At 43.8% G+C, this 14,971-nt stretch overlaps 1 protein-coding gene across 4 annotated transcripts in view; it reads left to right on the top strand.

Annotated features, from left to right (window-relative positions):
* Window positions 1-14,971, top strand: part of KIRREL3 (kirre like nephrin family adhesion molecule 3) — a 973,594-nt gene that overhangs the window by 527,413 nt on the left and 431,210 nt on the right. For all 4 annotated transcript variants that reach the window (XM_061592926.1, XM_061592928.1, XM_061592927.1 and 1 more), the window contains one exon: window positions 7,757-7,834. In XM_061592926.1, the coding sequence (XP_061448910.1) occupies window positions 7,757-7,834 (78 nt within the window). The remainder of the gene's footprint in view (window positions 1-7,756; window positions 7,835-14,971) is intronic.

Raw genomic sequence — 14,971 nt, 5'->3', positions numbered from 1 at the left:
TTGTCAGAGCTCACCCTCCCTCATTGCCCCATGGCTCACCAGTGCTCCTCCCTCTCTCCCTCCCCCCTGGGTTGCCAGTGCTCCCTCTCCCTCCCCCCACAGGTTTCCCCACACAGATTGCCAGTCCTCCCCATCCCTCACTCCCCATGGGTCACCAGACTCCTCCACCCCCACAGGTCTCCCATCCACCCACCAAAGCCCAGCCCCAAGACTGTAGCCTTCTCAGCCAGCATGGCCTTGGCCTTGGTGTCCCCCTGCATGGCCTCTGCCTGTCTTGCTTCCGTCGCCACCCCTCTCGCTCCTGCCTCCATCACCACCATCATGCTAACCATGAATTCTTCTGTGCAGGCACATGCCTACACAGAAACATTCACAGGGAGCATGATGGAATATATATGAAGATATACATGCTTTACCCTAGTATATGCATTCTTGTACACGTTACTTGGCTAGAGGACTGCACTGAAAAAATTGGAAAAGTACAACTTTCTAAGGACGGCTGTTTTTTGATTCACATATTATTTTTGAAAGTGTGAATTTGATAAGTTTGCTTTTAAATGTGAACCAAATTGAAATTTTCCCTCATCCCTGCTGAATCTTACTGCATCACTGGTGAAGGAACCAGTGATTCCTAGAATGTGGAACTCCCTACCTAGGTTAGGCTGGCATTGTCATTGATGACTTTTAGACACCAACTGAATTGCTAAGCGTTCTCATGAGGTGATACCTTGTATTATTCTATAGCATAATAGAATAGTAGAGTTGGAAGGGGCCTCTAAGGCCATCGAGTCCTCTTTACATTTTTTCTGCTTTGATTATTTTTTATTCCTGTGTGCACGGCATAGATATTCTTTGTAAACTGATGTAATTAAATAAATAGAATAAAATACTATACACTGCTCCTGAGGGCAGCTGGCTAGCTTAGGGGGTGCAAAGTATGCAGCTTTCTTATGCTGCCTGCCCCTCGGCATCTGCAACCTGAAGGAGCTGCCCCAGTCTGCCAAATGGTAGGGCCGGCCCTCTAATGAGCAGTCATTGCTTTGTCACTTCAGGGCTGTTTCATTACTTATACCTATAAGGCTATCTTTACAGAGGATGCATACACACCATACGTTTAAAACACATTTTCCCCCAAAGAATTCAGGGAACTGTAGCTTACACCTCACAGAGCTACAGTTCCCAGCACCCAGCCATAACAAACTACAGTGCCCCGGGTTCTTTGCTGAGGGGGGGGGTTGTTTAAATGTGTGGTGCTTATGCAGCCAGAAGTTGTCACTTCATATATACCTTTCTTGATCACTTGTTGGGCCCTTATTCTCTATTTGGATCCTTTTGTTAGTCATCCATCATCAGCATCAGTCAATAGCAGTAAACAGGCCTCTATCAGTACAAAAGAGATGGGTAATTATGCAATTAGACTTTGCAGTTAGCAGTAACTGTGGAAAGTGGGAGGGGAAGCTGATTTGTTGGCTCTGGCATTGAAGTCACTATTTATTGTGGTTGATAAAGTTAATTTGGTAGTTTTAAATTACATTCTGATACCGTGGCAGTTCATTAGAGGCTTGATAAGGATCAGTGATACCTTTGCTTTCATATCAGGTTAGGCATGAATTACAGCTTGTTTACTTCTACAGTTTCATACGGATAAGACAAGCAATCCTGAAATGGTGATGTTGCAGCCTTATTGGTCAGAGCTTGGAAGTAATTCATTACTTTTTTGAGGAACGAGTGGGTAATTCCTTTGCATTTTGATTGTAATAGAACTAGGAGTAATGCTATTACTTTTGTGGAGTAATGATAATGTTTCCAGCATTACTTTTGGGCATTACTTGGGGGGGGAAGCAGGGGAAGTCTTCTGCTCCTCTGATTTGTGGATGAAAATCATGTGCCTCAAACTGGGCTTCTGTCGCTCTTCCCTTATGCTCTGTGGGTGGGTAGGTGGCGACGAGGGAGGAGATGGAGAGTGAGACGGGGTGGAGTGGAGAAAACAATTGTTTAAAAAATGAATGGTGGTGGTGAAGAATGGAGTGGAGGGAAAAGGAGCCGGAGGGCAAGAACATGGATAAAGGAGGAGAAGGAGGCAGCAGCAGAATGGAAATGACTCTGTGTGTGTGTGTGTGTGTGTGTGTGTGTGTGTGTGTGTGTGTGTGTGTGAATACTGTATTTGCACTTGGCACACAAAGTGGCCTCCACCACCCTCTCTGGCAACTGTGCTGCATTTGCAGTATTTTAACTTTTTTGCATGTCAGGGGAAAATGTTTGCTTGGGTGAGTGTCCCTTAGTTGGTGGCAGGGCAGGGTCCGGGAGGTAGTTAACTGAGAGAGATTATGCTTGCTGGCTGAGTAGGGGGGGGTTGCACTTGGTTTGATGTGCAAAGATCTGAGTAGTGGCCTCTGCCTCCCTCCCCACCTCCCTTACCAGGGGAATGAACACCATTGCTATCTTATGGATAAAAAGAATTATTCTACTACCTCTGTATGTGTGAGTTTATTTTTAATGTTGTTTTAGGCTACTTAGATGTGCAGCAGCCAAGGCCAGCACCTTGTAGGTGTTTTTTTTAAAGTAACTGAAATGTAATTGTAGTGATTACTTTGAGAAAAAGAATCAGTTACTTTTGGAGCAATTGTAATTGTAACAGTAATTACTACTTTTTGGGCCATGTAATTGTAACTGTAATTTAGTACTTTTTAAAAGTAATCTTCCAAGCTCTGTTATTGGTGGGTTTCTGCCTGCTTGGACTGTTGAAAAGAGAGCAGAAATGGCTAATGCTGAATTTAAGGGCAGCTGTGTACAATGGACAGTCTCCAAGTGCCCTTTTCCATGAGTTTCCATATGTTGAACACAACAGGAACTAATAAAGGTTTCGGCATGTATCCAGATGCTATTTAGCATATCTTGGTTTGACTGACTCCTCAAGTATTTTTCAGGATGTATTGCATTGTACTCTGGATGCCCAGTGAACTAACCATTCATGAAACAAAATTCAAGTAGGAATCTCTTCGGTGAATGCAAGGGCTGGGATTGTTGAGTGCCATAAGCCAGGGACTTGGAACCTGTTGTCCTCCAAATGTTGTTGGACTCCAACTCACATCAAGTCCAGTCAGCATGACCAATGCTAGCCAGTCATGATGGGTTTCATAGCTCAACAACATCTGGAAGGCCACAAAGTCCCTATCTCCACTCTTGCCAGTACACCGCCTTGTCTCTCATATGGCTTACTATAAACAGTGCTCATTTCACCTAACAAATTGCACACCTGAAAGAGATCACCTTTCGTAATGGATTGCTTATTATACTGTACATTTTGGAGGCAGCATCAACGAATAATGCTACTTTCATGTTGACCTGGCTGTGGCCCCGCCCTTGCCATTTAAAAGAAACAATGTTTTATGAAATATAGACCCATTGTAAGCATTGTTTCTAACTGGCTTGATCAGCTGTTTCCTTACATTGATTCAGAATGGTGGTGTGACCGCAAGTCATGAGGGAACTCAAATGCTTCATAGAAATAGAAGAAGAATCTTCAACCAAAGTGGTTCATTTTAGCTGAGGTTGGTTGGAAACCACTGGAGATTACTGCGTTGAATGCTGGAAAACGACATTCCTGTTCAAACTATTTTAGTTACTGCATTTTCACCCTCTCAACCATGCATACTTCAGGTCTGGGAAGCTTGTGGCTCTCTAGGAGTCATTGGATGCAAATGCCCATCATCCCTGACTATTGGCTATGCTGGCTATGGTTATGGGAGTTGGAATCCAACAACATCTGGATGCCAAAAGTTATCCATCCATGGTATGTGGGCTAGAAAGGAAAATGTCTTTTATGAGCACATGCCTTTCTTATGTATCTTGCAATAGCTTTTCCCTCTGCATCTGGGATTTGTAGTGGAGAGGTTGTCTGGGCCTTGATTCCTGCTTGCCCTGAGACTTAGTAATTCTCTCTTTGTAAATGCAACATTAGATGTAAAAAGAGCTACAGGCATGCTAAACTAACATCAAATGGACTTTGATCAGCAAGGCCGTATAGAATGAGAGAGACCCAAGTCATATATGTCTGGGCCACAGTCAGGCAGCTCTCGCTGCCTTAATCCTTTCTACTGTGGCATGAGAAGGTTTTGTCTGAAGACACAACAAAGTGTTTTTCTACACTGCTAGATATATACACATACAGAGGTATGGTGAAGATGGAAAACACACACAGATGGCCTTCTTTTTTTATCCCCCCCCCTTTTTTTCCCCTTGGAAAATCCATGCTTAGATCCATTTCTCTGCCTTTTCGCTGATAGCCAGACAGCTCCTGTAAGAAAGCAGATCAAAGGCATGTACTTCCTTGGGCCTTGGCATTCAGCCACTTTACGGGCCAGCTGTTTTGCTTTGAAAGGGCATGGAGCCTGGAGACAGATTTATCTTTCCTTCAAGGTCCCGTGTTCTGTTTTATCACACAGCCTGCTAAGTGAAGGGGATTAGAAAGCTCTCATTACTTGCATGTGTTGAAGAGCAGAGATTTATTGAGCATCCTACTTGATGTAAACAGAGCATCCAAAGGAAACACGTAGGGAAGGACTTTCCTTTGGGAGTCAGTTGGGCTCTGAAAAAAAACCTCCTGGATATCTCTGTGTGTGTGTTTTAAAATCCATATACATTTCAGGTAGGAGGAATGGACGAGTCTGTGCTGGGATTAAGCACAGTCACCCAGCTCCTGATTGCATCACAGGGATGGGCATAGCAGGATAGCATCAAAATGAAACAGTGCCTGAATTCTAGTGACTTTTGTCACACTTAAAGACAAGGACCAATAATTTATTTACATCATATATACAGTGAGTGAGTGAGAGAGAGAGAGAGAGAGAGAGAGAGATACCCCACACCTTCAATATACAATTATGTTCTCAGGGTGTCTCTTAAAATGGAAATGGACTGCCTTCAAGTCAATCCTGACTTATGGCAACACTATGAATAGGGTTTTCATGGTAAGCAGTATTCAAAGGGGGTTTACCATTGCCTCCCTCTGAGGCTGAGAGGCAGTGACTGGCCCAAGGTCACCCAGTGAGCTTCATGGGTGTTGTGGGGATTCAAACCCTGGTCTCCCAGGTCGTAGTCCAACACTCTAACCACAACACCACACTGGCTCTCATCATCATCATCATCATCATCAATTGCTTTATAGAATGCATAGCTAGTTATCATTATAATAATAAGCATTTCTGTGATGTCACTGATACAGAGTATTGGTCCCTCTGTTTTGGCTGCCCATGGCAACCATTGGGTGCTGGCACCCACAGTGCTTTAATCAGGGTATGAGTACCAGCACCTCATTTTTTAAAACAAAAAAAACCCCACTAATAGCAACAATGACAGCAACAATTTAATGAATTTTTCATAATTATTCTCTGTAGCAGCCCTAAACAGGGCAGTTCCCTCCCCACAGAGGATTGTATTTGTTGTGTTGTTATAACCTGACCATGGCTGTGCCTTGCACCAACTAGGATGGAGAGGGGGCATGGTAAATCTCAGCTCTAGGCTGGCACAGCAGAGGACCTTGTCAGGGCTAGAGAGGTGAAGGCCCAAGGAAAAAACCTCCCCTCACCCATTTTCCTCCCTGGGCTTTGACATCTCTAGTGTAGGGCCCCTTGCCCAAAAATGGGGTGTCCATGGATTCAGAGGATTCATTGTCAGCCCTGCTCTTTCCCTGTCCTGTGCCACCCACCCCCTGGTAATACCCTGCACCCCTGCAGTGGTGGTGGTGGTGGTGAGTTGTCTCCATGGCAGGAGAGCCCTTCCCCTTGCTGGTAGAACCTGGAAGAGGGAATCCTCTGCTATATCCTAACCCATGCCAGCAATGTGCATTGAGGTTTAGGCTTGCTCTGCCAGTATAGAATTTCAGCCTCGGTCTCCAGTTCATAAATATTTCAAATTCAAGGTGTACTGATTGAAAAAGAGAATTCAGCTTGATGATGCAAATCAATTGCCACTTTTGACAGAATTAAAACTGTGAAACGGTGTGTGTCCTGCACTCAATCAATCAATCAGTCAATCAAAATTCAAAGCCAAGATAACCTGTTTTTATTTTCAGTTGTTCAAGTGGGTAGGATGAACACAAATAGGTGGGGAGAGTGGGAACAACATTGCAGTGGCATAAATTATGCAAACTGGGAACAATTGTATAAATTTGCATATTTATTTATTATATTGCATAATTCACTCTGATTCTGCATTTACTATGAGAAGAGGTAAAAGATTAAGCATAGAATGCACATACTCCCTGGCTTCTGGGCTTTCACCAACAGGATTTGGGCGATTGCACTAATCCTAACACCAATTTTGTGTGGGTTGTTCAAAAAATAATAATCCAGGTTTCATCAATGCCTGGCCAACTCACACTCCCTAAAGGCAAGCCCTTTCTGAGTGTTTGATCTGCTCATATACTTTCAAGCATATCACCAGTGCCCAAAATAATTTTAAAAAGGGGGGGAGTTCTCAGGGTTCTGGATTCTAATCTAGTACCCAATTCCTCATTTCTGCAGCTTGAATGAGGAATAGATAGACAGACAGACAGACAGACAGACAATTTATTTATTAATTAAGTTAATATCCCACCCTTCCTCCTGGAAGGACCCCAGGGTGGGGAACAAAAACACTCTATAAAACATCTTGAAAACAAAAGACTTATTTAAACATATCAAAACAAAACATATTTAAAAAACATTAAAAGGTTAGAGATTGATGTGATCCTCAAAATACAACCTGAACTAAAAAAACCTGAGCAAAATGGCCTCCTGAAATTGTACACCTTATGTACAGTAGGGAGGGGCAAGAAATTTGATTCCATTTCCATTTAAAGCCAAATTTATCAAATTCCCACTTTCCAAAACAACACAAGAACCAAATCACAGCCATCCTTCAAAATTCACACTTTTCTTAATTTTGTGATGCAGTTCTCTAACCAAAGAATGTTTACAAAAAAATGTACATTAAGGGAAAGTGTCCAAAAAAATGAATATATTTTTAAAATATATAAAAATAGTACAAAATGCATTGCATTAGGAGAAATTGCTTGCAAAAACGTACATTAGTCAAAACTGCATAATACAAAATGTGTTTAGTAGGAGAAATTCTCACTAAAATGCTGGAGAACTTTCATGAGGATTTCCCCCCCCCCCAAAAAAAATCTCAAATTACTGCAGAAGGGGTGAGACCCGAATTTAAGATTAGAAAAATGAGGAAGTGGGAGAACCGAAACTGACAGATCCTTCGATCCCTTATGTACAGGCAGCATGATTGGTGAACATTCTCCTGGGGGTGAAGAATTTCCCCAGTGCCTTCTCGGGTATGGGGTCCCTATCAGCAACTGCCAAAAAGCCTTTTACTTCTTTTATTTATTTTTAAGTTTTGGGTTGGAAACATGGTGGCCGTTTTGCATCCCTCCCAGAATGCCTTAGGCTAGCATTGTTCCAGGACATCAGGGTGGTGATGGGAGTGGGGGAAATGGCAGCCATCATACACATGAAAATGGCAGAGGACATTGTGTAATACAACTTTCTTTTTCAGGAGGGAGATCAAAAAAAGAAAACTCCTGAGTCATTTAAAAAAAAAAACCTTCTGAGAAATTTTGGCTCGGCTCTGTCAGATGCAAACTGTGAACCACGGATTCAGGCTTGCAAAACAGATGCAAGATTTGTCTTTGTTTTATTGGGTTGCATTGAACTGAGTACTATTCAGAGTAGACTGATTGTATACTTTGCTCTGTCTTTTGCAGAACTTGGTCTCCCAAGGAGAGGATGCTGTCTGGTCTTTGGATTCATGTTCAAGGAGAAGTATCGGCGAATGACTGAAGGTTAGTGTGATGACTTTGCCTTGGGTTCTTCCACTAATTCCAGCTCTCTCTCCCCCACCCACCCAGTACTCACCATCTGTTCCCATCTGTTTCACTGGCATAAGTCACTTGCAGACTTCGGATCAGAGGTACGGTCTTTATTCAGTTCTTGGTGTCCCCAATCAAGTCTGCTCTGAGGAAGCTGCAGCAATGGAGAGTACCCTCGCCCACACTTTCTGCCAAGGCACTTTCTGTTCCCTTTCTAGATTCTGGATTTCTCTTCTAGATTCTGATCAGGGCTTTTCTTATGTGCTTATGACATAAGAAGAGCCTGCTGGATCAGGCCAGTGGCCCATCTAGTCCAGCATCCTGTTCTCACAGTGGCCAACCAGGTGCCTCAAGTACCCAACTCAAGTAGCCCAACTTCTTGCTCTGTGATTTGTTAATGTATTTTATTGGAAGTTGTAACTGCTGCTTTTTGTAAATTGTATTGTTTTTGTTGATGTATTTTGTGTTTTTTTTGTAAGCAGCCTTGAGGGCCTTTTGGCCAAAAGGCGGGGCAGAAAGAAACAACAACAACAACAAAAACTGCCGTCAGCACCTTGCATCTTTCCGTTTTCTCTAATTGCGTTCACCTTCCTGTCAAACGCACAAGGTTTGGCTACCCCTGAGTTCACGAAGGAGATCTGTTAGTGGCCTGTGTGGCTTGCTAACCCAGTTACCAAGCACAGTGGCACATGATGCCAGGATGCTGTGGCTGTGCCAGGCTCATTTCATACCTTGCCAAATACTGCGGAAGCTTTATTACACCTCTTGGAGAGGGAGCGCTGTTTGCTGAGCGCGCTCTCTCTCTCTCAGCCTGGGGCAGTGTAGACTGCATGGTCGCACAAAGCACAGAGGTCCACTCTGCACTTTCACTTTGGGGCCCAGTCATCAGCTCCCCACCAGAAGGCAGCTGCACATGTCAAGGTGAGTTACTTGAGATGCTCCGTGCACTCAGCAGAATGTCGTTCAATCAGGGCAAGTTAAGTATTTTCTGGGCAAACCTGAAAGGGATTATATCTCACGGGCAGAGCACACACTGCATCCAGGAAGCACCAGATTCAGCCCTTTGCCTCTCCAGCTAAAAGAGGTGGGAAACACCATTCTCTGCTCAAGACCATGGGGAGTTGTTGCTAGTCACTACAGGCTGCACTGGGCTAGATGAACCAACACCCTGATTATAAGGCAAATAAAAACAGAAGGGATCTCAAAAGGTAATCTAGCCCAACCCCCTGCTGGCACAGAAAACACAGTATATGGCAACCCTGGCAGACACACAACGCAATTGTCAGATGCCCTGCTGAAGCCACCTGCAACAACAATTCAGGCTGGCAGGAAACAGTAAATTGCATCTCTGCAGAACATCTAAACATGCCGTCCAGTGAAAGCCAGTGGAGACAAGCGGCCCCAGTGCTGGCCTTAGGAAGCCCAACTCTAAACCCTTTCCAAGCAATGAATTCAACTGAGTGGCCTTAGGCCATCTCCCCGCACCCCGTTAAATTGGCTGCTTCTCAGTCACAGGGCTGCTGCAAGAACACTGATGCATGGGTTGTTTGTCAACACAGACACCTTAGTCCATCCTGAGCCTAACAGCTTTTTTTCCTCTGGCGGGGGTGGGGGGGTGGGGGAGGGTGGTGGCAACTGTTAGCCATGGATATTCCACCAACTGAGCCTCTCCATTAAGATCAGGGGCCACGCCCCTCTCAGCAGGCCACACCTTTCACCAGTCCTGCTTTGCATCTTCCTTGAGTGTTTTTGCCTGGCTGGAACGTGCCCTTGAACTCTGATAATGCCTCTTGCTTGCCTGGATGAGGGATAGAGAGGGGGTTGAGAGTGTGCAGAAACTAGCCTACTGAACAAAGGTAAATTGTACATTAATTTCTCTGCCTAGTTTTGCTTCTGGACCTGCATGTGGCCCTTGGAAGATTGTCCAGAAGGGAATATGGCCTTTGGGCCGATGTGTAGCTGTCTGGGGTCTCTTAGACTCCTTAGCAGGGTCCCTATGTCTCCAGCATCCTGCAAGCCAAACAGCATAAAAAGGGAGCATGTTAGCCATGGAGAAGAGTCTTCCAACATGCTTCCTTGTCCTTTCCTGCTGATTGGAGCCAATCAGATGAAAGGAGGTGAGTCAGCCACTGAGAAGACTCTTCTCAGTAGGTAACATTCTCCCCTTTCATACTTCTTTGCTCCTAAGGATGTCTGTTGTTGTGGGAGAAAGCATTAACAATCTCATTCTCAACCCAGCAGCAAAATAATAGTAATAATGGGGAAGGGGCATGCCTGTGTCTAACATGAAGGGACCCTTCACTTCCGGATTTGCCACTACACTGCTGCCCTTGGGCAGAGCTTGGAAAAGTTACTTTTTTGAACTACAACTCCCATCAGCCCAATCCAGTGGCCATGCTGGCTGGGGCTGCTGGGAGCTGTAGTTCAAAAAAGTAACTTTTCCAAGCTCTGCCCTTGGGGCTGAAAAAGGTTCCACACTCCTGATTTTGATCCATTATTCATGATGCACCATCTTACTGTACTATGTGTAGTAATGTTCTCCACTCCCCACTCTCTACAATAGAAGGCCAGGATGCTTCTTCTCCTTGACCTCTAAAGACCCTCATTTCATGACCAAGGTATGCTGGTCACCTCTGGGAGGCTCCTCCTTGCACATGCACAAACAAGACCTCCTTCCAGCCTGGATTACTCTGTATAAAGTTTTCTTTGGTTACAGCCAGCATCAAGAATTGGCATGGGTGGGCACCTGCTGAGGCCCACATCCCAAGAGTGGGCCCACCAACAAGAGTTCCTTCTCCACCTCCTCCTCACCATCACTACCTCTTGCCTCACCGATCTCTCCCTCTGGTCCAAAGTCAGTGAGCAAGTGGTGGTGGTAATAATAACAAGAAATAGCTGCCATTATTGCTTGCTTGTTCACTGGTGAGCAACTGGGAATGCTGTAGAGAGGTATAAGATGGATTCACTGAGGGAGGGGGCATAACTGAAGGTTTCTACCCCAAGAGCAACCTCCTCCCTCCAAAGCACTGAGGCTGGCAGAGCAACATGCTTCCTACTGCATATATCTCAAGTTATATTTTGGGTTGGAAGAAGACGGCCTTTGGGTTATAGCTCCTGGCTGGAACTTGGAAGCTATGGTGCTCATTTCACTTTGTACCTGAGGGTTCGTCAACTTTATTGCAAAAAAATATCTGCCACAAGCCTTTTCCAAATGCAGATGGAGGCTTCAGCTTGCAAAATCCATGCTTAGCTTCAGCTTTGGAAGAGGAAAGCGACAGTACATAACGGCTTTAAAGCTGCCCAGGCAAACATCCCTCTCAGGGATGTTGATGGCTCCACAGGGCCACATGAATGCCTTCCTACAAAACACAAACGTATATTACTGTTAATTCCCTCCACCAGCCAAGCAACCTCTAAGCAACCGCTGATTAACTGTTTCAATAGCTGTGTGTAATTGTGAACAGAAATCATTAAACTATTAAAAAACATTTGCAATGGAAATCAGTTAGCATCTCAGCAGCCTGTAGCTTTGGCACTTGCCATTTGTAAGAATCAAGTCCCACAGAAGGAGTCTCTAGCACTTTAATAGGCAGTGAGAAAACTGAAAACAGGCAGAAATGGTCTTCTAGTTGCTTACCCTTGACCACAGAACTTTATAGTAAGCCATTCCACGTTGCAGGTTCCACAAAAAGCTCAAGCCAGTGAAAATTGGTTGCTTGAGGATTATCATGTAATCCCCTCTCTCGTGTCCCTTATGAGAACTCCCGTGATGCCGAGGGTTTCCATCTTTCCTTCTCTTTGAGGGTGATACTAGCTTTGACTAGGGATAAAAGGATCTGCCAATTTTGGATCTCTCCGTTTCTCATTTTTCCAATCTTAAATTCAGTTCTCCACATTTCTGCAGCATTTTAGTGTGAATTTGCCCAAATAAAACATATTTGCATGGTGTTTTGACCAACGTACACCTATTTTACAAGCCATTTCTCACCATATAATGCATTTTTGTATCTTATTTCCACTAATATGCTCGTTTTTATGCATACTTTCCCCTAATAGATGCATTTTGATAAACATTGCTTTAGTGGATAACTGCATCGGAAAATCTGGACGTTTGAAGGATGACCATGTTTCAGTTCTCTTATTGCTTTGGAAAGTGCAAATTTGATACATTAGGCTTTAAATGTGAACTGAATCTAGTTTTGTTCCCCATCCCTTCCTTTGATCTGCCATATCCTGGCTCAAGCCACAATGCTCATTGGGCAGCCTTGGTCAAGTCCTTATTTCACAGCCTAACCTAAGAAAAAGAGATTGTTATGAGAAACATAGGGAGGTAGAAGAGATTGGGGGGGGGGGCAGAAAAACATGGATGGTGTCCGGATATCCTTAGGGAAGGTGATCTAGAGGGTTTTGGTGCAGCAATTGCAAGTATTCTTGGATGAAACTGATTATCTAGGCCAATTTCAATCTGGGTTCAGGCCTGGTTATGGGACTGAATTGTCGGTCACCCTGATGGATGACCTTTATTGGGAGAAGGACAGGGGGAGTGTGACACTGTTATTCTTACTTGATCTCTCAGTGGCTTTTCATAACATTGACCATGGTATCCTTCTGAGCCGACTTAGTGAGATGGGTATCGGAGGCACTGTTTTACAGTGGTTCCAATCCTACTTCCAGGGTTGTTTGCAGATAATAGCATTGGGTGATCGTCTTTTGGCACCCTGGCAGTTGTGCTGTGGGGTGCTGCAGGGTATCATATTGTATCCCATGCTGTTTATCATCTATATGAAGCCCTTGGGAGTGGTCATCAGGAGATCTGGGCTTCAACAAGCCTTGTAAGTAGAGACCTTATCCCAGTCTGTGTCATGTTAGAATTGCTTTTAAGAAGTTTTTACAGCCTTTTTAAAAGATGTTTTTAAATATGTTTTGTTTTAATATATTTTACAGTCTGTTTTTAAGATGTTTTAAAATGTTTTAAAATGTTTTTAGTGTTTTGTTTGCCACCCTGGGCTCATTCTGGGAGGAAGGGCAGGATATCAGTTTAATTAATTAATAAAATAAAATAAATAATAGAAAGCACTATTGTAAATTTATTAATGGATTAATATTTATCAAACGAGAGCCAGTGTGGTGTTGTGGTTAGAGTGTTGGACTACGACCTGTAAGACCAGGTTTCAAATCCTCACAAAGCCATGAAGCTCACTGGGTGACCTTGGGTCAGTCACTGCCTCTCGGCCTCAGGGGAAGGCAATAGTAAACCCCCTCTGAATACCGCTAACCATGAAACCCCTATTTATAGGGTTGGTATAAGTCAGAATCGACTTGAAGGCAGTCCATTTCCATTTTCATTTATAAAACAGTGAAACTATGGCAGAGATGGGGGACCTGTGGCCCTCCAGATGTTGTTGGACTACAAGTCACATTGTTCCTGACTGTTGGCCATCTTGGCTGGGGCTGATGGGAGCTGGGGTCCAACAACATCTGGGCCACTATAACCATATTTCCTTGAGTCTTTGTGCATTTATTATGTGAAATGAGATTTTGCATATGTACAGAGAGAGTGTGTTTTAACTGAATATTAATTTTGCAGTTAGCAGTTTGGTAGGAGAGTGCGTTCTTTTCATCATACTGTGAAAGGGCCAAGAAAATATAGGATAGGGGAATGGCTAACAAGGAATGAACAAAAAGCCTTTGCAAAAAAAAGTTGTGTTGGGCAGTCTCCAAGTGCTTGGTTGCCTAGAGCTATGACAGGGATGGAAGGCCTGTGGTCGTCCAGACGCCGCTGGACTACAACTCTCAGAATCTCTGATAATTGGCCATGCTAGATGGAGCTGATGGGAGTTGGTCTAATAACATCTGGAGGTTCATAGGTTCCCTGTCGTTGTCATAGCTCCTTGTCCTCTGAGGGATGGGGAACCTGTGCTCCTCCAGATGTTATTGGACTCCAACTCCCATCAGGCCCAGTAAACATAACCAGTTGTCACAATAATGGGAGTTGGAATCTCTCAACATCTATGGGGGCACAAGTTTCCCATCTCTCCATGAGACACTGTACATTTCTAGGCTTTCTCCAAAGCTACCTAGTTTCCTAAAAATAAATTGGTGTTTGCTCAGAATTATGTTCTGAAGAACAATTTATGTTGAGTATCTATACATAGGATTCAGCACAAACTGAATTATGAATCAATTTAGACCTTATTGGGGAATTTAAAAATGATTGGTCCGAAAAATGTAATCTGCTTCATGGGAATTTCTATAATCACTATCAATCATCTGTCTAAGACTAGGCTGAGGTAATCTCCAACCTGTGGGCCCGCCACAAGGTCCATGTTGGCCCACAAAGTCATTTTCCCTAAACCACATCCACTTGTCCAATCCCTGATGTCATGGGGTGATATTAATTAATTAATTAATTAATTAATTAATTAATTAATTTATATCCCGCCCTTCCTCCCAGCAGGAGCCCAGAGGGGCAAACAAGGCACTAAAAACACTTTAAAACATCATAAAAACAAATTTTATTTTATTTATTTATTTTATTTATTTCGATTTCTATACCGCCCACAGCCAAAAGGCTCTCAGGGCGGTGCACAACATAGAGTAAAATACAATAAAATTACAAAGGTCAGTAAAAAGCATACATATTAAACAGTAAAACAGCCTGGTATAAATTGAAAGCTAAAAAATAAATTAAGTTAAAATGCCTGGGAGAATAAAAAGGTTTTAACCTGGCGCCGAAAAGATAAAAGTGTAGGCGCCAGGCATACCTCATCGGGGAGACTGTTCCATAATTCGGGGGCCACTACTGAAAAGGCCCTGGATCTTGTTACAACCCTCTGAGCCTCTCTGTGGGTCGGGACTCGGAGGAGGGCCTTTGATGTTGAACGTAGTGAGCGGGTAGGTTCATATCGGGAGAGGCGTTCCGCTAGGTATTGTGGTCCCGCGCTGTGTAAGGCTTTATAAGTCAAAACTAGCACTTTGAATTTAGCCCGGAAACAAATAGGTAGCCAGTGCAAACGAGCCAGGACAGTTGTTATATGTGCGGACCGCCTGGTCCTCGTCAACAGTCTAGCAGCTACGTTTTGCACTAGCTGTAGTTTCCGAACTGTCTTC

This window comes from Rhineura floridana, chromosome 12 (genome assembly GCF_030035675.1).
Source record: "Rhineura floridana isolate rRhiFlo1 chromosome 12, rRhiFlo1.hap2, whole genome shotgun sequence".
Lineage (NCBI taxonomy): Eukaryota > Metazoa > Chordata > Lepidosauria > Squamata > Rhineuridae > Rhineura > Rhineura floridana.
Note: the sequence above shows the minus strand (reverse complement) of the source record. Positions and strands in the feature narration are given on the sequence as shown.